This window comes from Vipera berus, assembly GCF_964194415.1.
Source record: "Vipera berus genome assembly, chromosome: 1".
Lineage (NCBI taxonomy): Eukaryota > Metazoa > Chordata > Lepidosauria > Squamata > Viperidae > Vipera > Vipera berus.
In genome coordinates, this window is record NC_138202.1 from 273,667,968 (window position 1) to 273,693,262 (window position 25,295).

Consider the following 25,295-nt stretch of genomic DNA (forward strand, 5'->3'; position numbering starts at 1 on the left):
AAAACCTAAGCCATTCTTAAATTTCCCTAAAAGTAAAAACTTCATAATGTTTCATAATGTAATAATTTAGTGTTGGTTGTATTTATTTTGTACTCTAAATTATAATTATAAAGTAAATGCCATCTGTTTTACTAATAATAACATAGTCTTACCACCCGGGCACTCAAAAAGGAGAAATATGTTAAATTGGACACAAGCCTTTTCTATTTTCCTTCATTGTAGGTTAGGACATTGGATACTCTCAGCAATATCATTCAGAAAATATTAAGAGAAAGGCAGACCTTCCTTCCTTCCTTCCTTCCTTCCTTCCTTCCTTCCTTCCTCCTTCCTTCCTTCCTTCCTTCCTTCCTTTCTCTCTGTCACTACTGTATGTGTGTGTTAATCCTGTCTTTAGCAAGAAATATATTATTGTGATGTAGAATAATTTTTAAAGTTTTGTTTTTCAGACTTCTGGCACTTTTTTTTTTTTTTTTTATTGAAAAGTTTTAAAATACAGTTTTCCTTTAAACCCCCCCCTTCCCCCTCCCTCCTCCCCTCCCTACCTCCCCCCTATCCCCCCCTCCCCCTCTCCCTCCTCCCTCCCCTGCCTCCCCCCCCCTACTTCCCCTCCTCCCCCCCTCCCCCCCCCCCGACTTCCCAGAGCAAAATACAAGGTATATATCTAAAAAGCAATCATGAACAATCATATACTAACAATTATAAACTCTAAAATCCATCACTCTCTAGCTTATATAGAGTAAACCAATCCTTAATAATACTAAATGTGTATAAAGAACTAAAATAAAAGAAAACTAGCGTCATTCCCATCTATGTTCTTCCACAATTCACTATTTCCTAAACATATTCTCATTTACACATCACAAACACCTATCCCTATTAACCTCTCTAGCCAAAATAGGCTATAATAGATAGTTCTTACACAAATTAACCCACATTAACCCACAAAACTTTCTTCCTCTTCCTCTGTAATAAATTGTCCATTAATTCCAAATTAAAGATTCTGTTACCATACATATCATCCCAAAACTCTTAAAAACACAACTACCACTTGACTATCAGTATGTTGTGGAAGTTCCATAGATTTCTACTAGACCTATTTTCTTTTCTTTTTTGAGCGTTTTAAGGCAGCACGCGTCACCCTCTGTTCTCTAAGATCATCCAAAAGAGTTGCATCTTGATCTCCTCCTGTACCATTCTCGTCTATCTGGCACTTTTGTGGGCTTTCAGTTGTTTTTCCCCACAAAGCTATAAATACTACAGCATCATTTTATCGGACATCCTCTGTGTTTCTTTTGTCTTGGACTGCTAGGGATATTGGATTTTTTTTGCTATTAGACATTGGTGCAAATCTTGAAGGATGGTCACTGAAAGTAAATTAATATGGCCATCTTCCAGCCCTTGAAAGAAAATCTGGATGTTTTGATTACCTTTTCAAACAGCAAGCAGAAATTTAAATAAAAATTGCCTTGCTGTCCGTGAAATATATCTTAAGAACCTCCTTCACTTATAACTTGAAGGTAGCATGAAAAATTGACTCAGCAAGCAGAAGTTGGGAATAAAGCCAGAAAGATGGATATGATCTTAGGAGTAGGATGAGCAGGAAACATCTGTTTGTTTGTTTTTTAATTGCTTGGGGTATTTTTATGTGAATAAGGCATAGAGCCATTCAAGAAAGAAGAGATTTTGATCTTATGCATAGTTTAGATGCCAAGCTTATTTCTCCTTTTTGTTTCTGTACTGAAAATATCTTGCAATGTGCCTTGAATTAATTAATAAATTGCAGCTGATTTCCTTTGTTTAATTTTATGCTTGTTATCTAATTTTTCAAGACTAATTGGTTTCATGAGTGTTCTAGATACTTGTGTAATAGGATTCTGGAAGTCTTGTTAAAACTGATTCGTGATTTAAGTTGTCTATAGCATGTGGATTTGTAGAGTCTTAGGTTGAGTCTTTTTGGAACATTGGGGCAAGTTTTAGTATTTCTGGACTCAGAAACTATTTAGGATAAATTCACCTTCATTTCTCCAGTTCTTCTCAGTAATTCTTTGGAAGAGACATCTTTTATTTTTCTTCTTTCATCTTTTTAAAAGAGTCCTTTTACAAGAATCCAGCAAATATGTCACTAGTAATTCCAGTGGCTCTGGTGCTCAACAAAGAATCATCATGGTTTTATCCTGAATAGGAATACAATTGTTAACCAAATTTGTATTAATACATGAGACAATTAACAATTTTTTAATTATTGTCTAATTTAAAAAAAAGCTGTAGGAAATTAAAGTAAAGGTAAATTTTCCCCCGCACATGCGTGCTAGTCGTTTCCAACTCTAGGGGCCGGTGCTCATCTCCGTTTCAAAGCCGAAGAGCCAGCGCTTGTCCGAGGACATCTCCGTGGTCATGTGGCCGGCATGACTAGACACCAAAGGCGCACGGAACGCTGTTACCTTCCCACCGTAGTGGTCCCTATTTTTCTACTTGCATTTTTACGTGCTTTCGAACTGCTAGGTTGGCAGAAGCTGGGACGAGTAACAGGCGCTCACTCTGCTACGCAGCACTTGGGATTCGACCCGCCAAACTGCCGACCTTCTGATCGACAAGCTCAGCGTCCTAACCCACTGAGCCACCGCGTCCCTTATTGTAGGAAATTAGGTCTCCCTATTTTTCTCATCTCTTTCTCATTTTAACAATCCTTCTCTTCAAGAAGGGATTCATTGACCTATGTCCAGATTCTGTTTGGGGATGATTACGCAGAAGAGTTAGCCTGGAAGATTTGGACTCAGCTGTTTGACTCTTGGAAAATACGATGGAGAGAATAACTTAAAACATCAAAGAACATTTCCTTCCTCTTGGCTATTTCTGTGGCTTTGTTGTAGTTTTCAAGTTACATTTCAGTAGCATTTTCACACTAGTTTGAGGCAATTTGTATGGGTCACCATTTGAGCATTGCTAATTTCATTAGTAAAAATTTCAAACTTGTGCGTAGCACTATGCAAAGCCATGATATAATCATTGAATATTCTGGCGACTTAAATTAAGAAACATTTTATTGCTCAGCAGTCACTATAAAAAAAGGATTGAAGTAGCCATCTAATATTTGAACAGCTTTAAGGATTCTTACACCTTTCAGTGAGGAAGGAAGAAGATAGAGACCGGATCCTTAAGATGCAAACATTATTATAAAATAGCTTAGATATTTTATGAGGTAATAAAGTTGCAGAAATAAAGCTTTCTTTGGTTCTAAGGATTTGAATCATGCTGCAGTTAGTAGTAAGGTTAATGAAAGGAGGTGGAGAAAAATAACCAAAATTGACCAAGAACTCTGAAGCTGTCAGTCAGCCTGACAAGAGAAGCTGACCAAGCCAAAGAAATGAAAACCACCTTAAAAGTAGAAGCTAAAGCAGAGCCTCATATCTTATTGCCATTTATTTAAACATTTTCTGCATCTTTAAGGGAAAAACTTCCTCAGATTGAATTTGATTCTGGTGAGCTTCATGATATGTCTGCTCAGCTTTTTCAAGGTCAGCCAGCAACATGCTATGACATTCATTTAATTCAGGGGTTGATAAATTTTATCAAGAAGTAAACTGCCAAAAAAAAAAACCTTTGCTCCTTCGCTTCCTTCTCCTTTTTGTCCCTTCTGTGCCCCTCGACTTTTCTTTTGCTTTCTCAATGGGACAAACAGATGAACATCACATCTGTGATAAGGATTATTATAGTTTTAAATGCTGGGTTCTTTATTATATAAGCCATTATCACATTTCTGGATGTTTTGGTTTTTCTGAATTCCTCAGACTTGCCAAGAAATTACAGAGGCTTGCCTCCCCCCCCCACACACACTTCCCCTTGTGACTCTAAATTAATCTCTATCTGCATTAAACACTAATTAGCTGAGCATGAATCAAAGTCTTCCTTAAGACAGAAAGCCTTTAATGTCAGTAGATTACAAATATTTTACTGTGATATTTTTTGGATTTTTATTTATTTTGATTTTTATAAGTATATTAGATCCCGAATGGTTAAGTAGTAAACACTGAAAATGTTTTATCTCGGGCAATGAAGAGGGAGACGATGGCTTCAGCTCAAACATTTATTGACTCAGCCCGGACGGGGCAAAACGGTACAAACAGCCTTTATATAGGCAGCTGTCAAACAGGTTAACGAATCAGGGACGGGTGTTTTCCTGCCGAGGGGCCATGCCCAATAATCAGCTGGCAGCTTTGACATTTCCCCAGTGATGGCGCATGAGCCTCTGAGCTGGGGATCCTGTCAGCTGGCTGCCATTTCAGCTGGGAACCCGGGTAAACCTAGCCGGCGTTTTGACAGCTAGCGGCTGTCAGTGGCTGATGTGTCTGCGCGTGCGCGACTTTGACAGCTCGCGGCTGCTGCCGCTTTCACAGCTCGCTGCTGCTGCTGTTTGACAGCTCACGGCTGTTACTGCGCATGCATGGCTTTTTCGACAGCTGTCAGTGCGGCCACGTGGAGCGGCCTCTTGACAGCTCGTGGTTGTTACCGCGCGTCCGCGGCCCTTCCATGACAGCTGTCAGTGTGGCCACATGGAGCGGCCTTTGACAGCTGTCATTCTTGTGTGGAATACATTACAGAAAAATTAAATTCCTTCATTCATAAATTTTAAAATAATTTATAATTCAAAATGTTTCTTTATACTACTTTTTACTCCACCACATAAAAGGTTATCTTCAGACAAATCAGCAGAATTATGTTCATTTACAATGCATGAATACAACAAAATAAAATGTTTCTATCTTCCTGTTTAATGTTGATAATATATAGAGTATTAGGAGAGAATAGTGTCATCCTGGGATTGAGAATCACAGCGATTCTCTTCGCATTGCTGGAAAAGTAAGTTGCTATTTGGTGCTGCCAAGAGAATCCCTATGATTTTAAAGGGGTAGCTAGAAGGATGCTGATGTAAATAAATAATTGATCTGATTGATGATCGGATGTATTGGAACCTATAAGTGGCATTTACTGTATTTCTTCACTTGATGAGGAAGGTTGCCATGCCTGGAAAGATTTCAAAATCTGTCCCCTTTGGATGCCCTTGCTTCCTGCCTCGGTAATGACACAGTTTAAGACCATGTTACATCATATTGTGGGCATGTCATGCAAAGACTGAGTTCCCTTTGGAATTCCATGATGCTTTGAAAATTTGGGTGAAAAAGAAGAAGAGGATGTCCAAAAGTAAGGTGAATGGATTTGATTAGAGCAACATTGAACGCATTATTTAGAGATCCATACGGATGGATTGAAGACAAGTCATTCTGGAGATAATCCATCCATATGATTGCTAAGAGACGAGACAGACCTAATGGCGTTTTTCTGCTACCCATCCAGTTGGAAGTATGAAATGTCTTGATCAGGATCTTGCTTCTCAAACCCTACTTGTGGAACTTTTACAGCCTGAATAGCTTACTTTTACACTGGGTGTAATATCAATATTGACAAAAAAACAACAACACCCCAATTCTGTAGCAGCATCTCATGGTCCTAGCCGCTTTTTGAGGCATGTGAGCAGAGAACAGTAGCCCTGCCTTGTTATCAGGAGATGAGAACAGAAACAGTCTTGTGGTTTAAAAATCAGGTGGTTGTTGTTGTTTTAAAAAAAGCTTGGATAGCCTAATGCCCAAACAATTATAATGGAATAAGTCATTTAGTACTCCTAAAAACACAAACAAGGTCTGCAACATCAATCTGTCATAGAACACTGTGGGAAGACTGTGACCAGGATATGGGTCTTAGACAGCTGGAGTGGCATGAAATTTACAAGACTTGAGTTAAGCATAAAAGCCAACAAACTTCTGATACAAAAAAGAGAAGAAGGAAAATTCCTTGAGAGAGATTTATTTGTTATATTCATATCTTGTTGCAATCAGTTCGACTTTCAGCTGTTTTTAGTCTCTTCTCATGCTTACGTCTTTCTAGCACTCTTGCTTCCTCTTTTTTCGAGGTGTTCTTTCCCCCTTTCATCTCAGATGAACTAGTTCCTTTCATATCTCCCAGATACTGTTCTCCTTTTGTCACAAGAAAAAAGGTTTTTGCTGGCAAGGGCAAGGTTTAGGGAGAAACCTTTTGGGCAAGACTGGGCATGACTATTGGCTATCTGGTTTAATGTTTAACAAAGCCATCATAAGAAAACATTCAAAATTTGTCACATCTCTTGGTATTCTAGCCTTTTTATTTAGAAACTGGATTGTTGTCACTACCTTGCTCAAAATATTCCAAAAGAAGATTGTATCTGTGAAAAATTGCTGCACAACCAGCACAATTCATTGAAGATCAGAAAACCATGCTTTGCTTTCAAAAATATTCATTGTCACTTGACATTTTATTTATTTTTGCAGAAGACAGAATACTTTATAGGCAGTTCTCATTAAAATTTCAGTGTCTCTTATCAGCTTAATTTCTTTCTATGCATCAGTTTTTTATGTGTGATACACAATATTGGTGTACTAAATGCAAAAAATCAGTCACGCTTCAGGTGTGTTGCTATGCCATTGCTTTAGCATTCTGTCTGTCCCTGATCACATAGGTACCATTAGATTGAACATCACTATTTTCATTAAGTTAAGCTGGTATGTTTTATAAAAGATTTTGATTGTAGTGATGCTACTATAACAGCATCACAGAGCTGCAGTAGTAATATTCTATCGAGTGGAAACTATGGGTCTAAATGCAAAGTAGAGATATTTGTTGATGTATTCCCTTCAAGAGCTAAAGTATTTCATGCATGTAATATTTTGTACAATGCTGTTGATAATTTCTCAAAAGCATAATTCTTCTCCAGATCTCTATTATGTGAACATACTGTATATTTGCATGTGATTATCAATACCATAAATGGAAAGATATAATAATTAGCAAAGTTTTTTTCAACTAAGGTGAAATTATTAATATTTCTGAGCAATATTTTATTATTGCTGTGGGCGTTAGGTTCACTATCAGTGTAAGCAAACATATGCACAGCTTAGAGGAAAGGTTTTTATTTGGGGGTTAGATTAAAGGCAATGTCTGCAAAAATAGAGAAAGAATGCAAATTGTTCAGAACCCGCCATTAACTGTTTTAATTCCTTTCCTACAGCATTTGAGTAAAGGAAATGTCTTACAGGCATCCCTATGGTTTCAAAAATGTAGATGGATGACTGTTGATGTAAAAAATTCCAGTGAGATTCTTTGATAGACCATAAGTTCTGTCAGAACCTGTGGTATTTATTTACTTGATTTATATTTTAACTTTCTGCACTCGGGAGGACACATGGGGCCTAACAAAAATTAAGTCCAAAAATAATTTAAAAATTAAAGTGCTGATTGAAATTACAATAATCTGAATACTCAAATCTTCTAACAATTAAAAGCCTGATGAAAATGATGTCTTTTTACAGACTTCCTGAATCTTGATAAAATTGGAGATTGAAGCAATTTTAGAAAGTGTACGTGTAGTCCTCAGCTTACAACCATTCATTTAGTGACTGAAGTTACAGTGGCATTGAAAAAAGTCAATGGGGAAGCCAAATTCATTTAACAACCATGTTACTAACTTGACAAATGCAGTGATTCCCTTAACAAATGTGGCAAGAAAGGTCATAAAATGGGGCAAAACTCATTTAACAAGTGTCTCGGTTTTGGGTTTAGTTGTGGCTGTAAGTCAAGAACTACATGTAATATAATGTACAAGACAGTAAGAAGCAAAAGCGGTGTTGCTAAAGATAAAACATTTGCAACATAGAGAAACTATTATTATCAATTTTGTTACAGTATATCATTATATATTACCAGTCATATTTTTAATATATTTTTCTCCAGTTTGTTGGCAGTTGAAAAAGTCCATAGTAATAAACACTGTGAGTACAATAAATGAACACTGTCCCTGTAGGGACTGTGTAAGCATATTCTTTACTCAGCTATTTACTAAATATTAAGTAAATTTTACATCACCCTGCCAATAAAAGTGAGTATAGTCAAGGCTATGGTCTTCCCAGTTGCAATGTATGGCTGTGAAAGTTGGACCATAAGAAAGGCTGAGTGCCAAAGAATTGAACTAGGCCTTTGAACTATGGTGCTGGCGAAGACTCCTGTGAGTCCCTTGGACTGCAAGGTGATCAAACCGATCAGTCCTAGAAGAGATCAACCCTGACTTCTCTTTAGAAGGCCAGATCCTGAAGTTGAAACTCAAATACTTTGGCCACCTAATGAGAAGGAAGGACTCACTGGAGAAGAGCCTAATGCTGGGAAAGATTGAGGGCAATAGAAGAAGGGGACGACAGAGAATGAGGTGGCTGGATGGAGTCACTGAAGCAGTAGGCATGAGCTTAAATGGACTTAAGAAGATGGTAGAGGACAGGAAGGCCTGCCCTGGAGGAATGTTGTCCATTGGGTCATGATGGGTTGAACACGACTTCACAACTAACAACAACAAATTTTTACATTGTGGTTCGTGGAATAATGCAGTGCACTGGGAAAATCTGTGAAACCCATTGTTGCATAGTTGCATAGTCTAGGGATCTCAAGAGAACATCACAGGGATCTCTCTGTATTTTATTCCCATAGTAAGAGTTTTATGTGTTTAGGAAAGGGCCAATTGAAAGTGCTCCACGATGAAATTGAGACATCAACCTTTGTAAACCAAACACCTCACTGCACTATACTGGCACCCAGAGATGAAAACTAATACCAAGGAAGAAGTCTAATGGCCACTTGCATATTTTCCTCTGTCTGCATCTTTATTTCCTCATAGATAAAATATAGAAGTACGAAAATGCAACAAAATGTAACAGCCAGGGCTGAGGCACCAGAGGAATGAAGAACTTGAAATAACAAGTTTGATGTATTCAGAATCAAAGAGTGAATTGAAACATTTCCTCTATTTGTGACAGACACTATAATATGTTTCCTCCTTTCACTTCCCTCAGTTTTTAAACCTTTTTTGGGGAATACTCAAGTTTTTTTTCTACAAAGTGAGACATACAAATAATTTTTATAATGCTTGCATTTCAGGTGCACTGTGACGGTGAAAACCTGAGCTTGAGCTCCCAAGGTCTAAACCAGGGGTCCCCAAACATTTCAGTTCACTGATCTCTTCATGAAGTTCTGGATTGTTCATTGACCCCCCAATTTTTATTATACAAAAATAATTTAATGACTATTACTTTAACTAATAGTATTGTGAATAATATAATAGCACCAATAATGAATAGTCCCATTAACCTTTGGGGAATTTATATGCATCACTTCAGAGAACCCTGGTCTAAACAAGAGTTTTCTGTAAATTGGAAAATCGTTTATTTGTCTTCAAAGGGCACAGTCAGTTGTATAGTTTATGTATAGAGTGAAAAAGTGAAGTTTACTGATGTAGACTACAGTAATGAATACTTCTGTGGTTTGACAAACTAAACAAAAACAGGAAAAGCAGAAAGAAATAGCCTGCTAAGTAATTATTGTTTGCTTCTGAACTGTCCAGGATGGTCTGAGCATCTCCAAATTCCCAAAATAACATTGGGAACCACATTTCAGTGGATCTGAATGTCACTAGACCTGTTCGATCTAATTGTGAAAATTCGTTCTCCAGATCTCTGTCCAAAATATAAAAGAAAGCAGGTGTGGATGGTTTTGTTCTGTGTTTTCATGTAAGAAATCTTGAGATATATATATATGCCATGTATTAACTAACTTTTTATCAATATATATATGTTGTACATACTGTCTGCAATTAAAATAACAATACTGTTATTTTACAGTAACAGTAAAAGTAACTGCCTTTTACTTATATTAGCAAATAACTAATTGGCAAATTTGTGAGATGATAAAAGGTAAAGGTTCCCCCGCACATGCGTGCTAGTCGTTTCCGACTCTAGGGGCCGGTGCTCATCTCCGTTTCAAAGCCGAAGAGCCAGCGCTTGTCCAAGGACGTCTCCGTGGTCATGTGGCCAGCATGACTAGACGCCAAAGGCGCACGGAACACTGTTACCTTCCCACCATAGTGGTCCCTATTTTTCTACTTGCATTTTTACGTGCTTTCGAACTGCTAGGTTGGCAGAAGCTGGGACGAGTAACAGGTGCTCACTCTATTACACGGCACTCGGGATTCGACCCGCCAAACTGCCGACCTTCTGATCGACAAGCTCAGCGTCCTAACCCACTGAGCCACCGCGTCCCTGTGAGATGATAAGCCTTGCATATATCAAAGTGTAATCTGCTTCCCAGTTTTATGGCGTAAATGCAGACAATTTAGTTAACTGTGAGTGTAACTAAATTTTCAAAGACTCACTTACTTCATGACAGAAATCAACATATTCTGTCACCGCAATGCAAGATTGGATTTTGGAAGGAGAGGTATTGCTCTATCAGAATCACTGTAGTTTCTGACTATTACTGCTGAACTACTACTCCTTTTACAGGCAAATGTCCATGCATAGCATATTCAGAATCCCCATGTGTAGAGTAAGTACATTACAGGCTTTTTCAGAAGTTTATGTCTTGATAGTAAGGATCAATTTTCTTTTTCCTGCTGGTTCTTTCTTTTACATTCCAGATGAATCTTAAATGTAGCAAGGAAAAACCCATTCCATGCTCCTGCAGATGTCCATGAGACCATAACTAACAATTTATTTTATGTTGCACAGGCATGTACAGAAGACATTGCCAAGACATCTTATGGGTCTTTAGAGACTGAGTTATTGTAAGTGCTAATGAGTTATCAATTTAGTTTCTTTGCAGAAACATGTGTTTTCTATAGAAGTTCAGTCACACGTTAGGGTTCTAAGAAAATATACTTAGAATTTCTTAAACAAGATTCAACAGTTTGAATTGTTTGGAGAAAGGTGCAGGAAACAAGGAACTGCAATAATTTTCTTCACAAATGGTTAGCATGCTTTTGTATTACTAACATTTTTTTCAACCTGGCAGAAAGACATACTAATGAATTGTATTTGATTAGTTCTCTCTTTTTTTTATTGAAAAGTTTTACAGTACATTTTTACCTTAACAATCCCCCCTCCCCCCACCCCTACCTAACCCTCCCTATCCCTCCCACCCATTCCCCCCTCCCCCCCCAACTTCCCAGAGCTAAATACAGGGTATAAAAACAAAGAACAATCATAAGCATCCATATGCTAACAACAATAAACTATTAATTCTATCACCCTCTAGCTCATATAAAATGATTACAAACAATATTAAGATTACATATAAAAAGAAAAGGAAACAAAAAAGGAAACTTACTCAAATGCTAAATGAAATTTCTTAGTCCCATATTTGTTCTGAATATAATCAATCCACTTTTTCCACTCCATAATATAACGTTCTTGCGAATGATCTTTCAGGTAAGCCGAAATCTTTGCCATTTCCGCCAGGTCAGAAACTTTTAGAGTCCATTCTTCTATAGTCGGCAGTTCCTCCTTTTTCCAATATTGACCTATTAAAAGTCTTGCTGCTGTGATTAAATTCAGCATCAACTTAACGTCCACAACAGTAGCTTCTATAATTATGCCCAACAAAAACAGTTGCGGACAAAACTTTATCCTTTGCTTAAAGATCATCTGCATATTCCACCAAATTTTTATCCAAAAAGCCTTAACCTTTTTGCAGGTCCACCATATATGAAAATACGTTGCATCTTCGCCTCCACACCTCCAACATTTAGGCTGATAATTCGGATACATACTTGCAAGCTTTTTAGGGTCTAGATGCCATCTATAAAACATTTTATAAAAGTTCTCTCTTAGATTTTGGGCTTGCGTAAATTTTACGTTCCTCACCCAGATCTTTTCCCAAGTGTCCATTGTAATAACTTCTTGAATATTCTGAGCCCATTTTATCATACAGTCTTTAACAAGTTCTGTTTCTGAGTCAATTTCTATCAATGCAAGATATATCCGTTTGATATGTGCTGGACCCTGGTTTCTAATTTGCTTTATCAAATTTTCATCGGTCATTGAAAAACCAATTTTCTGATCTTTCCACCTGGCCCTTAACTGAGTATATTGAAACCAAGTTTGAACGATCTTCTCATCTCGCAAGAGATTGTACGGCTTCAAACACCAAACATTTCTTTCGAAGCTTAAAATCTCCTTATACGTAGTCACATCATGTTTGAAGCCAACATTTATGTTTTCTATTGCGTGTTTTGGGATTGCCCACAACGGCATCTTGTAGTCCAACTTATGTCTCTACTTCTTCCAAACTCTCAACAATGCCTGTCTTAAATATGCACTTTAAACACATTATCTACCTTCTTATCATACAATAAATATGCATGCCAACCAAATAACAAGTCGTGGCCTTCAAGATTTAATAATCTCCCTTGTGTTAAATTAATCCAATCACTTATCGCTGACAACGCAGCAGCTTCATAGTATAGTTTAAAATTGGGCATTTTAAGACCACCTCTTTCACGAGTATCCTGCATAATCTTAAATTTAACTCGTGGCCTTTTCCCTGCCCAGACAAATTTATTGATACCCCGTTGCCATTCTTCCAAATTAGAATCTTTTTTAAGAACCGGTATCATTTGAAATAAAAATAAAAATTTAGGCAGGACATTCATTTTCACTGCTGCAATTCTTCCCAACAAAGACAATTGCAGTTTTTCCCAGCTCTCCAATTCTTTTTGAATTTTTCCCCATAACTTTTCATAGTTATTTTTATATAACTTTGTATTAGAGGGTGACAAATACACCCCCATGATTAGTTCTCTCATAGGAGCCATTTTTTGTAGTGTTTAAAGTGCTGAATTAGAAACTAGGAGTCTGTGAGATCTAGTCCTCCCTTAGGCATAAAAGTTGGCTGCATAACTTTAAGCTACTCACTTTCTTAGCCCTGAGGCCTCTTGTTGTGGGAAAATAGGCAGGAGAATTAGGTATGTATGTCATAAAAAGATAAAAGTAGGATGTTCATCTTCAACTGGATAAAGATAAAAGTAGGATGTTGTTGTTATTTAAATATTTCTGGGTTTAGAAACATTTCACCTTTTCATCATAGGTTTGCCACCCATGATTGGGGATTTCAGGTGCTAAAAGACAAAGAATTGATTATAACAATGATATGGACATTATTCAGGTTTCTAAGAAATAAAATTTCATATATTTGAGAGTGTACAAGATTGGGTGCACCAAAGCAAAAGCAAACAAATCATACCTCATGTTAAGCTTTAATATAAACTCAGTTTATGACAATTCTCCAGGAATCAGGTTTAGTAAATTCATTCTTTAAAATACACCAGTCTTTTCTCAGGCTAAAATCCAGAGTGGATTTTTGTCTCTACTGAGGTATAGAGTAGATATAATAAGCTTTTTTTGCATTTCTTTGAATTTGATTTAGTGTATACAACACATGCTGAGCTCAACTGTGTGATGTTAATATTGACAACACAAATTTGTAAAGTTTAGTTTTGCAATATTATGCATTATGTGAAATTTAGTTATTGAGCATGTAAATTATGTAAGATAATTCTGTATTTAACATCTGCTTATTACCATGTAAAAGTTGCAATTCCTGAAGAGTGAAGAAACGTGTGAATTGATATCCTCTTCTTGTTGCAATCCTGAAAGTGTATTTGTAGTATAAAATATGCTTTTATTGGTCTTTAAGATCCTGTACTGTATTTTATAAAGAAAGGAGCTGCTGAATTTTCTCATGTCAGCAACTAATGATGTAAACTTACTTTGTTTAAAAGAATAGGAAAGATGTAGTTAAAAATCTGTAGCAAAAGACTTCAGTATTCGGAAACTGTCAAATAAGTGAACAAAACTGTACAGTACGTTTTAATTTAGTTGCCTGCCAAGGTTTTGAACGGATCGACTAAAACACAGTGGCCTCTGCACCCTTCGTGTATTGTGTGATACCTTTGCCAGCAGGTTAATTTCTTTTTGGCTTTGCATCACATATCACATACTTGCAATTGAACTGGAACCAAACCATTTCCTTTGTGATTCTGAGCACATCCCATGCTTTTCACAGCTATGTAAAAACAACTGAAATCATCTCTGTGGAGATGACTATTCCTATCACTTTTCAAGCCTTCTTCCTTGCCTCCCTTCTCCTCCTTTCCTTTCTCTTCTCCTTTTTGGCATTGCAGACATATATTTTCATCATGCAGCATTGATGCCTCCAGAGCTGACTCCCGTATAGCTGGGGTGAAAGGGATGCTACGGGAAAATCCTTATTTTAGATTTGTTTCCTTTATAAAAGATAATGCCATGAAGATGTAACTTTCTAAGGGAGAGAAAGAAGGTTTCCCAGTCGTTTGGATTAAATACCAAATAAGAAAAAAAGAACTTGCTACGTCCACTTTAAAATTTGGCTTCTCCAACTGAAAAATATTTTTATATTTGAAGTACTTGAACAGAATGCCTGCTCTTCTCATCAGACTATATTAGTTCATGGAAGGACACACCCATAAGGAATAAATCAGTGCTTTTAAAGAGAAATCTAAATGAATATATATATCTGTTTTACTCTTCATTTTTCATTGTTTTTCTAATGTTGTGTACCTCAGAACTGAGAAATGAAAGTAGAAATCTTCCAACAAACATACATAGCATATGAATGGTACTTCTAAATTGAATGAAACTCATTTGATACTATTGTTGAAATCAAGTAGATAACAATATGAGGAAAAGCAAATAGAATTTTTGGTATCAGATCTGTAACAATCAGATAACTAATAGATTCCAAATGGATGAAAGCAACATTTGGTGTTTAATAACACATTAAAGTCTATTACAGAATTGAGAGGCTTCACAGCAGAATATATTGAAATTAAAATTTATTCCAGAATTTGGAAATTATTAAACACATAACAGTAAAAATGAAGAAATGAAGATCAGTTACAGCTACAAATTAGAGGAAGAGAAGCTTTCCTGTTAGTGAGATTAAGGATTACATTCCTTTGTTTCAAATATATGTTGGATACTGGTTAATGTTTCCCTAATAATAAAGTAAATAAATGGTCTGAAATATGTTTCCAAAGAACTCCAATCTTGTTAGTCATATTAGTTGGCAAAAGAGGGATAGTTTCCTAGTGATAATACTTTATTAACAGTACAGGGTGAAAATGTGGAATATCCCAAATAAAGTATTATTTCTTGAGCAGATCCCAAATAAACAATGTCTCATAAACAATTCATATGTCATACTATATCTAGGAAAGGTCCTAAATCCTACATAAAATGTTGGTATATTAATTTGCTAAAATCACAACACTGGTTTTTAAAGTTACTAAGATCATATTGTTAATTAACTGAACATCGACATAGGTAGATATCTGTTTAGTAAGACTTAAAATTGTACTTTTAAGCATGGCTTTTATTATTGTGAGCTGCAGGAAATTTAGAACTGAATTCAACGGCATCACAAACATTTGGCAAACAGAGTGTTTAAAAAAGCATTTTAGAGATGCTTTGATGTGAAGCTTGTTTAATCCATTTATACTTCCTCTAACATTTATGGTGCCAAAATCAGGAATCTGTAAGAACTCAAAATGAAAATTGTAAGTTATGAGTTTCCATAAATACGCTTAGAACTATGCAGGGCTGAAAGTAAACGAGAAAACCAAGGAATTCTTTTACAGTAAAATTACCATGCTCTTGTCTATTGCAACTTATGCTCTTTCTTATTTCAAGAGTAAGCGACATTGTTTTTAGTCTTGTTGTTACTTAACTATTTTATCACATTTTAAATGGAAATAATATTTTTTAGCTGAACAACATTTCTCCAAATAGATGAGGGATGGGGTTTTTTGCATGTTTTGATTTAACTGCTAATTTAGAAACAAATGTTCACTGGGTTGGAATTTGGACATATAATCCTGATATAGCAGCAGTTTGTGCATAAAAACAGTTCTGTATGAGGAATCTTTTTTTGTTTTGCTTATTTTCTTAGCAATGAAGATTTTGAGAAATTCAAAGAAAGCAAGAAGTATTACTTTTTTCTCATGCAGAAAACAATATTGAAGTACTGTATGGAATAGTAGACAAGTATAGAAAGTGGAAAGAGGGGCACATAACTAAGTCAGAATATCAGCAAATAGCCCAAGCCTGCAAAGGTGAAGTGAGGAAAGCTAAGGCTCAAAATGAACTAAGGCTTGCGACCAAAGTCAACAATAACAAAAAAAGCTTCTTTCAACATGTAAAAAACAAGAAAAAAGTAAAGGAAATGATTGGTCCATTAGTGGGGGAAAGTGGCAAGAAGGTGACAAGCAACAGAGAGAAAGCAGAACTATTTAACTCTTTTTTTGCATCTGTCTTTACACAAAGGGAAAAAACAGACCAACCTATCAAAAAATAGTGCCATAAAAAACAGAATAGAAACACAAGTTAAGATAGGCAAGAAAATGGTAAGTGAGCACCTGTCTAGTCTAGACGAGTTCAAATCACCAGGCCCAGATGGATTACATCCCAAGGTTCTCAAGGAACTGGCAGATGTGATCTCAGAACCACTGAACTAAATTTTTTAAAAATCCTGGAGCACTGGGGAACTACCGGAGGATTGGAAAAGAGCTGATGTAGTTCCCATCTTCAAAAAAGGAAAAAAATGGATCCAGGAAATTACAGACCTATCAGCCTGACCTCAATACCTGGGAAGATTCTGGAAAAGATATCAAACAATGAATCAGCGAGCACCTAGAGGCAAACAAAATCATTACTAAAAGCCAACATGGGTTTGTCAAAAACAGATCATGCCAGACAAATTTTATTGCATTCTTTGACCAAGTGACAAAATTAGTGGACCAGAGGAATGCTGTGGTTATAATTTACTTGGACTTCAGTAAGGCATTTGATAAAGTAGGTCACAACCTTCTACTTGATAAGATAGAAAAATGTGGGTTAGACAGCATCACCACCAGATGGATTCATAGCTGGCTGACCGGCCGTACTCAGCAAGTGGTCCTCAATGGAACCACATCTACATGGAGGGAAGTATGTAGTGGGGTGCCCCAGGGCTCTGTTCTGGGCCCAGTGCTCTTCAACATCTTCATCAACGATTTGGACGAAGTGATAAATGGGGAACTCATCAAATTTGCAGACAACACCAAGCTGGCAGGAATAGCCAATACTCCAGAAGATAGGCTTAAGATACAGAAGGATCTAGACAGACTTGAACACTGGGCGCTATCTAACAAAATGAAATTCATTGGTGAAAAAAGTAAGGTTCTACATTTAGGCAAGAAAAACCAAATGCACAGGTATAATATAGGGGGTACCTTGCTCAATAATAGTAGCTGTGAGAAGGATCTCGAAGTCCTAGTGGACAATCACTTCAATATGAGCCAGCAGTGTGCTGCAGCTGCCAAAAAAGCCAACACAGTGCTAGGCTTCATTAACAAGAGGGATAGAATCAAGATCCCGTGAAGTATTAATACCATTTTACAATGCCTTGGTAAGGCCAACTTTATTATTATTATTATTAAGATAATGTACAGTGCATTCAGAAAGTATTCAGACCACTTTTGTTAATTTTGTTATGCTGCAGCCTGATTCTACAGTAGTTGAAATTCATTTTTTTCTTATTAATCTACACTCAGTACCTGATAAGGACAAAATGAAAACAGAATGTTAGAAATGTCTGTACATTTTAAAAAAAATAAAAAACTGAAATATCACATTGGCATAAACATTCAGACCCTTCACTCAGTACTTTGTTGAAGCACCTTTGGCAGCAATTAGAGCCCCAAGTCTTCTTGGGTGTGATGTGACAAAATTTGCACAGCAGCATTAGGGGATTTTCTTACTGTGTGCTAAACTATACATGTCTTCCCCAGCTAACTAGTTCTGACAAGACCAGGAGGGAAATATTGGACAGACAAACAACTCTGTGTTGTTATACTCTTACTTTGGAATTGTGTATCATACAGCTTTCTCCTCAGCTATATGACAATCCATACAGAATGTTAATATAATTGGAGATACATTTTTTATTTCTACTCTCTAGGCCAGGGGTGTCACATGACATGACGCGACATATCGTGACTTTTTTCCCCTTGCCGGAACTGGGGTGGGTGCGGATTCTGTGTGATGCATCCGGCCCACGGGCTGGCAGTTTGACACCCCTGCTCTAGGCCTACCTATCAACATTTTCTCAGGTTGCTATTTTACTATGCTGAGTATTGCAGGTGCTTGTTTAAAAAGTAACTTTGCAGCTGTAATCACTTTGCAGCTGTAAAAGCTTTCAAGCTTTTAAATATAGAGTTAGCAAAGTGTTTAATGTGTTAGCAAAGTGCTAAATATAGCTTAATTTCAATGATAGAAGGCCAAGGAAATTTGAAATGCATTGCTTTGAACTGTATTTTCCTTTTTTGCGTATCCTCTTACCTTATGAATATATTATTTCATGTACTTACACAAAATAAACTCACAACTCACCAGTTTTTTTTAAAAAAAGTGAGCAATATATCTGCATATTAATGTAACATGAATTAATACATCCTCTGTCAGCTCCTATTCTTTTAAAGAAGAACTGATTAGCTTTTAGTCCCTGTTTTCTGGAAGGAGATACTAAGAACTATTCTTAAGAACCCATGGCTAAAAAAACATCATGAATTTCTATTATTGGGAAATATAAATAATAATGCAGAGATTAAATCACGTATGATGTTTCCATCAAGTGAATTGCATCTCATAAAGAATGCTTTTGTATATAAAGTGTATGAAAAGATATGCACATTTCAGCTTTGGATTATTGATTGTTGATGTATGCTGAGTACAGTTCAGATCTAATTAATCTGTATTGCACTTTATTATTTTTTAATTCAAGGGATTTATTCTGCAGTCTTTATTTGAATAGATGGAACTCTGTTCAAAAAGCCAAGTATACCCAGATTATATTATGTTTAAAGTCTGAATATAGTAATAAGTTACATTAGTACATGATTTACATAACCAATAATGTATTTCTTTAAACTGAAGAAAGATATTTTTTATGATAACATGAAATAAAGAATACTTGTTATGAAATTAAAAAATGCTAGGAACATTCTTTTTAAATCAGTAGCTTTCTGTTGAGTGTCTTAATTACAGAGAGGATTCTTCAGACAGACTTCTCATTGTTAAGAAAAACTGGTGTGTACTAACAGCTGGATATTAGGGTAAATTAGGCATTTGCTAGTGATGGAAAGAGAACTGATTAACATAAATTTAGCCTGGCTATTAAGAGTTCTTGTATTCATTAATCTGCACATTTGGAGCCATAAATAAAACTATACTTTTCAAAATGCATTTAGAATATTATATAACATTTATATATATAATTAAAATGCAAAACTAAAATAGTACTCATATTGCATTCTTCAGTTTTTAATGTCTTCATAATCTGTAAGAAATCATTCTCTTGTGATAAAGCTGTTGCTAGAGACCTATGAATTGTTTAAATTTAGCCCCAGAAATTGATATGGCCATATATTCCGAATGAATGCTTGATCTACTTGATAACATTCTACATTTGCTCTTTATTATGGATAAAATAGGGAAGACATTGTGGATAACAAAGACTCTCAAGAATAAGAAAAGGTCTACAAGACTGTTCTTTGACTAAATTATATTATTATATTATTTGACTAAATTATATTATCTGCTGCCGGCATCAAGCTCCCTGCACCCTGTGCGTTCCCACAGAGAGGGCCTCCTCAGGGTGCCACCGGTCAGAGAATGCCGTCTGGTGGCCCCCAGGGGGAGATCCTTCTCTGTGGGCGCCCCGGAGCTATGGAACCAATTACCGGTTGAGCTCCGGACAGCGCCCGATCTGCGCTCCTTTCGCCGCGATCTGAAAACATACTTGTTCGAGCAAGCCGGCCTGGCCTGAGGGGGGATTGGTGGGGTTTTTTATCATTTGTATTGGGGTTTTTACTATGTATCAATTGTATTTTAATCGGGCATGCATTTAATTATCTTTTAATTTTTGTAAATTTCTGTGTTTTATTCTTGCCCTGTACACTGCCCTGAGTCCTCCGGGAGAAGGGCGGTATAGAAATATTAATAAATTAAATTAAATTAAATTAAATTATCCATTGTTCTTTGATGACCATGAACCATGGGGTTAAGATATAATTCCAGAGATCCTAGGTAGTTTTCAGTGATGTCTAAATGTTGCATCAGATTTAGATTATGTAGTAGAAAATTTCATTATACTAACAGAAGAGAATATATGTCTCATGGGGTTGAACTGTGGAGTCTTTGGTGCTGTCTGAGCTTGGTTATTTGCTTACATATATTTCATTACCCTTCATTATCAACTAGGTAACATTATAAATGATAGTGAATGTGGTGTTTGCTCTGTTTATATCTAGTAGATAGCCCAGCCTGTGTTGGTGGGTGTGTGGTTGTCTCCTTGGAAGTTCTGTGATTAGACTATTGTTTTCTACTTGATTGTTTGTCTGATGTTAACCCCTGCTTATCTAGGTGTTGATTACTGGAGATGAAGCGTTCTGGTCTTTTTTGTTTCCTTCTTTTTTATTGTTTAACTGGAGTAAATGTGGTTTATCTCTATGTGTTTATTGATGGCTGATTGCCAAGCTTCCAGGAATTCTCTAGCATTTTTGGATTTGGCTTGGTTTAGGAAGCTCAATTTTCCAATGAAAAAAGTGATCCAGTCTCTCCATGTGTTTTCATCTATCTTCTGATTGCTAGTTGGTGCTCATGGACCCGGTCTGCTAATCTTACACTATATGTTATAGATGAGTCCTGTTTTTTTGCTTCTTTGGCTATTGGGTATTTTGTTTTACTTGTTTTGAAGAGTTTTAGTTTTGTTTGTGTGCTATGGTGATGCCATGTGTTTGTAATAGTCTGTTAGTTGTCCCTGAGATGTTTTGATGTATAATAATGTTATCATTTTCATAGCTTGTGTTCCTTGTGCTATAGTGGATTGAATGGTCAGATACTTTTGATCAAGTTCCATGGGTGTCCATTTTGTTGGAATTTGTTGTATAGATGTCTGTTCTAACAAGGACTCCACAATTTCATTATAGCATGCACAATCCAAAATGGAATACATCACAATTAAGAAATCCTTATCACTAGAAGCATTTTGAATACATTTATTGCAGTATATTATTTCATTTATAATCACATTAATAATTACTTTTTCTTTGAAACCTCAAGTGGTGTACATGGAATGCTTTCTCACTTTATTTCCTCAACAGCCTTCTAATCATTCTAAGTTTTCTATTTAAAATGGTTCTAATTATCAGGATTTCTTAATTGTGATATATTCCACTATGATTGCCTTTTAAGGCTGTTGTGCTAGACCAGGGGTCTTCAAACTTGGCTCTTTTATGACTTGTGGACTTCAACTCCCAGAATTCCTCAGCCAGCATGCCTGGCTGAGGAATTCTGGGAGTTGAAGTCCACAAGTCATAAAAGGGTCAAGTTTGAAGATCCCTGTGCTAGACAGTAAATGTGTGTGTGTGTGTGTGTGTGTGTGTGTGTGTGTGTGATTGGTGAAATGTCACTCAAGAGCTCTGTGATTGAGAATGTTGATTGAGTTATGATGATAAAAAATGGCCCTATTTAAAATATTGTGGTGATTCCAGCCTGCTTTGATTTTTATATTTGTAAAAATAGAATTTATAATAGCTTGAATACTAAATCATAACCGGCTTCTAAATTATGCAACAGTTTCTATTATTTACCAACCTTGATGTATATATAACTTTATGTTATATCCTTATTAAACAAGCTCTTTAAATTAAGTTCAGTACAGTTAGCCTAGATGCAGCTTTGGAATATTGGGATCCAAGGGTTTGGATTTTTCCTCTCCTTGGACTGAGAAAAGTTATTCACTTGCCTAAATAATTGAAATTCTGAAAATATTAGTCACAATAGAACTCACTGTGAAATATGGAACAGAATAAAGTGCTGCTACTTTCAAATCATTACTCTGAAAAAGGTAATGGTCTATGAAAAAATGGAAATGTAAAAACCACGTAGAGTGAATTAAATAGCAATGACTTAATCAACTGAAATGTTTTGGAAAAATGACATTGCAGTATAGAGCACAATCTTAACTATCAAAATCTTTTCTACCCTAATGCTTGAAATAAAATATTTGCTGGAAATAAGTAAAAACAAAGCAGAAGGCAGGAGAGCTATTCTGAATTTTTCCTAGACTATTTTATTTAGCACAAAACTGATTGTTCTGACCACACCAAAAATGTTCCAACGCTGTGTGAATCACACTGGAGGAGTTCTGAAATGCTGGAGGTCAGAATGCTTCAGATGAAATTGGAATGGCCCATCCTGATCTCAAAACAAGACACTTTGAGCTCTGAACATTTGAAAGTTGAAATATGCCCGCTCTCTCCTAGGAACTTGCATGAAGAAGAGAACATTTTCCAACCACCAGTTGACTTCTAGTCAAACTAAAGATTTGATTACAACTTACCAATCTTAGGCCTACGAAAACAATTCAAAAGAGTATGCCATAAAAGCATTAGAGTGGAGGAAAGAATCTTTTCAAGTGTTAAAGTCGCGATGCTTTTCCCCATCTGTTGGCATTTTTGTGTGTACAGAGGTCCCAGTGCAAATAGTTTTTCTAGGAATGATCTTGATGATTGTCCATGCCTGCACAGAAAACCATGGAAAGCCTCTGAAACAGCAGAGATGCTTTCTAAAGAATGTGGTTACTTTAATGCTTGAAAGAGGGTTAGACTTCCTTCTAATGGTTTCATAACAAATACTTTTTTTAAAAAAAAAAAGGCATTAGACATTGTATTCATACAAAAACTTATTAAGTATAGAAATTAGTTATATTCAATATAGCACAAGTATGATGGGTGGTGTAGACATTTGATAGCTATAAATAAATACGTAAATATTTGCCGTCTTCTTATTTTTTATTTTTTACATTAAGGCTTTTAATGCTCTGTTTCTTTTTTCTTTCTTTCTAGGAAATTCCACTTACTTAGATGATCATGGGCCACCACCTCGTAAGGTGAGATGCTTTGTACATTATGTTACATTCAACCAGATTCTGTTCTGCTGTTCCATTTTTCTGCCACTGTCGTTTATAAATGATAAATCATGGTGAGTAATGGCATTATTTCTTTCCCATCAGAAAGCATAGCACAAACAATTGTTCTAGTATGGTACTTGGGTGTAAAATTGGAGTTGGGAGTTTTCACACTAACAAAGATATCTAGAAACTTACAACAATTTTGAAAATTGCCTTTGAAATTGCCATAAATTGCCATAATGATAAATTTATAGAATTTATCAAGAACAGGAGGGGAAATAGAGATTTCCCATAAAAGAAGGATTTAAGCTTAATTACTTTCCCCACTTTTGATATCTCCTTTCAAAATAAATAACTGAACTAGATGACATTTATGATTACTTTATTAGATATTGTATTCATATAAAACCTTAAATATAGTAATTAATACTTGGATACATGGGTAAAGTGTTGACTTGACTTTTAATAGTTTTTGATTTGAACTCTTCTTTCTTGTTGGTTGGCTCTCCTGATCGATGCTGATAGCAGTTTTAGTCCATCTGAATCATATTATCTTGATTTTAGTTATATTATTTAATTTCTATCATTTTATTTGGCTTTATGATACTGGAGATTTTATTAAGACAGAATGCAATATAAAAATATATACATAAGATTACTTTCATAAAAGGTCAGTAGTGATCAACAAATTTAAAAATAGTTTGCAATTAAATCAGTTGTGCTTTATGCGAACATTAATATTATCTATAAGCATTACTATTTCTGTGTTAGTTTTGAAGGGTTGATGATGAGAACACCAAGAAATATTTTGAATAACTGTTATTGGTCAGCCCTTAAGGTACTTGTTAATTCGAAAAGAGGTCATTTATTCTTCTTAATAACTGCTGTGAATTCATTGCAATAAAAACAGGACAGATTTGGCTGTTCCATTTTAACTGGCAGAATTATTCATTTCTGTTCTAGTGCTCAGAGTTTGTGCCAATAGAGGAAGTATCATAAATCAAAAAATAATAATTAGAATAATAATAATAATATAACAACAACAAATTACTATAACATATTTCCACTATTAATCTCACTTTATACTCTTTTTCTCAGTTTGTAACAATGTAAAAATCAAGTGATTATCTCAACTCTAGATCAGCAGACAGAAAATAAAAGACAATTCCTAAAATAAAATAGAAGGAAATGTATATTTATATGTACGTGTATATATGTGCATGTGTGCATATGTGTATGTATTTATGTAAATTCTTATCAAGGTGAACATAATAAAGGAAAATGGATCTTAGTTTTCTTGACACCAATAAAGAAGTGGTTAAGGATTTTGGAGGCTGGTAGAAACCAAGAAATATGTGCTGAAACCTGGTTGTTCAAAACAACCAGTTTGACCATTACCCTGTGAATTTTGTCATTTTTAAAATGTTGGAGACCCATATACAAAATATCATGATAGGAAGCTTTTAATAAATGAAGAATAAATTAACAGATCAATTAAAAACATTTTGCATCTAGAAGTTGAGATAAACTCTGCAGAAGTTTTAATATTCTTGCTTGATCGGAAAAGATCCATTTTCTTTAATCGTGTTTACCTTGCTCATTTTTTCTATTTAATTATAACTTAAATTTCAATCCTGACCTTATATTTAGTTCTATTTTATTTTATGAATCATTGTCTTTTATTTTCTCTCTGCTGATTTCATAGGTTTTGATTATATGTCTACATAGAACATACATATATATATATATATATATATATATATATATATATATATATATATATATATATATATATATATATATATTGTTTTCTGAGGTTTTCGCGGGTGTTTGTATGTGGATCTTTGGTTATTCGGGTTTTTCCCCACGTAGAACTAAAGTTGTAGGCGCAACGTTTCGACGGAATCCCATCCGTCATCATCAGGCTGGTGGCTTTAGCTTCCTTCTTCTGGGAGAAGCATGTGGCTGTTTGTTCCTCTTTTTTAAACTGCCAGAGGGGGTGTGTTCTGTGGAGGTGTGCTCTGATTGGGTGGGGGACCAAGTGTGTTCTGATTGGGTGGGAGTGTGTTTTGAATGGTGGGTGTGTTCTGATTGGGTGGGGGTGTGTTCTGAGTGGATGGGCTGGTCTCAGCTGCCAGCTCCAGACCTGAGCTGGTGAGTTGTGCTGCTTTTGTTCGGCTTCGTGTTTGTGGTGGTGCCATGTTTTTATAGTGGGTGTCAGTTTGCTTATTGTGTGGTTTGGAGGGGTTTAAGGTGGCTGATGTTGCAGCTGTAGTTAGGTTTCTGTTTTGTGGTTGTGCCTCGTTGTCATTGTGGGTTCGGATTTGCTTTTTGAATGGTTG

General features: G+C 35.8%; 1 protein-coding gene across 1 annotated transcript in view; it reads left to right on the forward strand.

Moving 5' to 3' along the window:
• The window catches only part of UST (uronyl 2-sulfotransferase), a gene marked incomplete at its 5' end in the record, with an annotated part of 116,141 nt that overhangs the window by 22,250 nt on the left and 68,596 nt on the right, over positions 1-25,295 (forward strand). Inside the window, one exon of the mRNA XM_081346782.1 lies at positions 22,889-22,932. Within this exon, the coding sequence (XP_081202908.1) occupies positions 22,889-22,932 (44 nt within the window). The remainder of the gene's footprint in view (positions 1-22,888; positions 22,933-25,295) is intronic.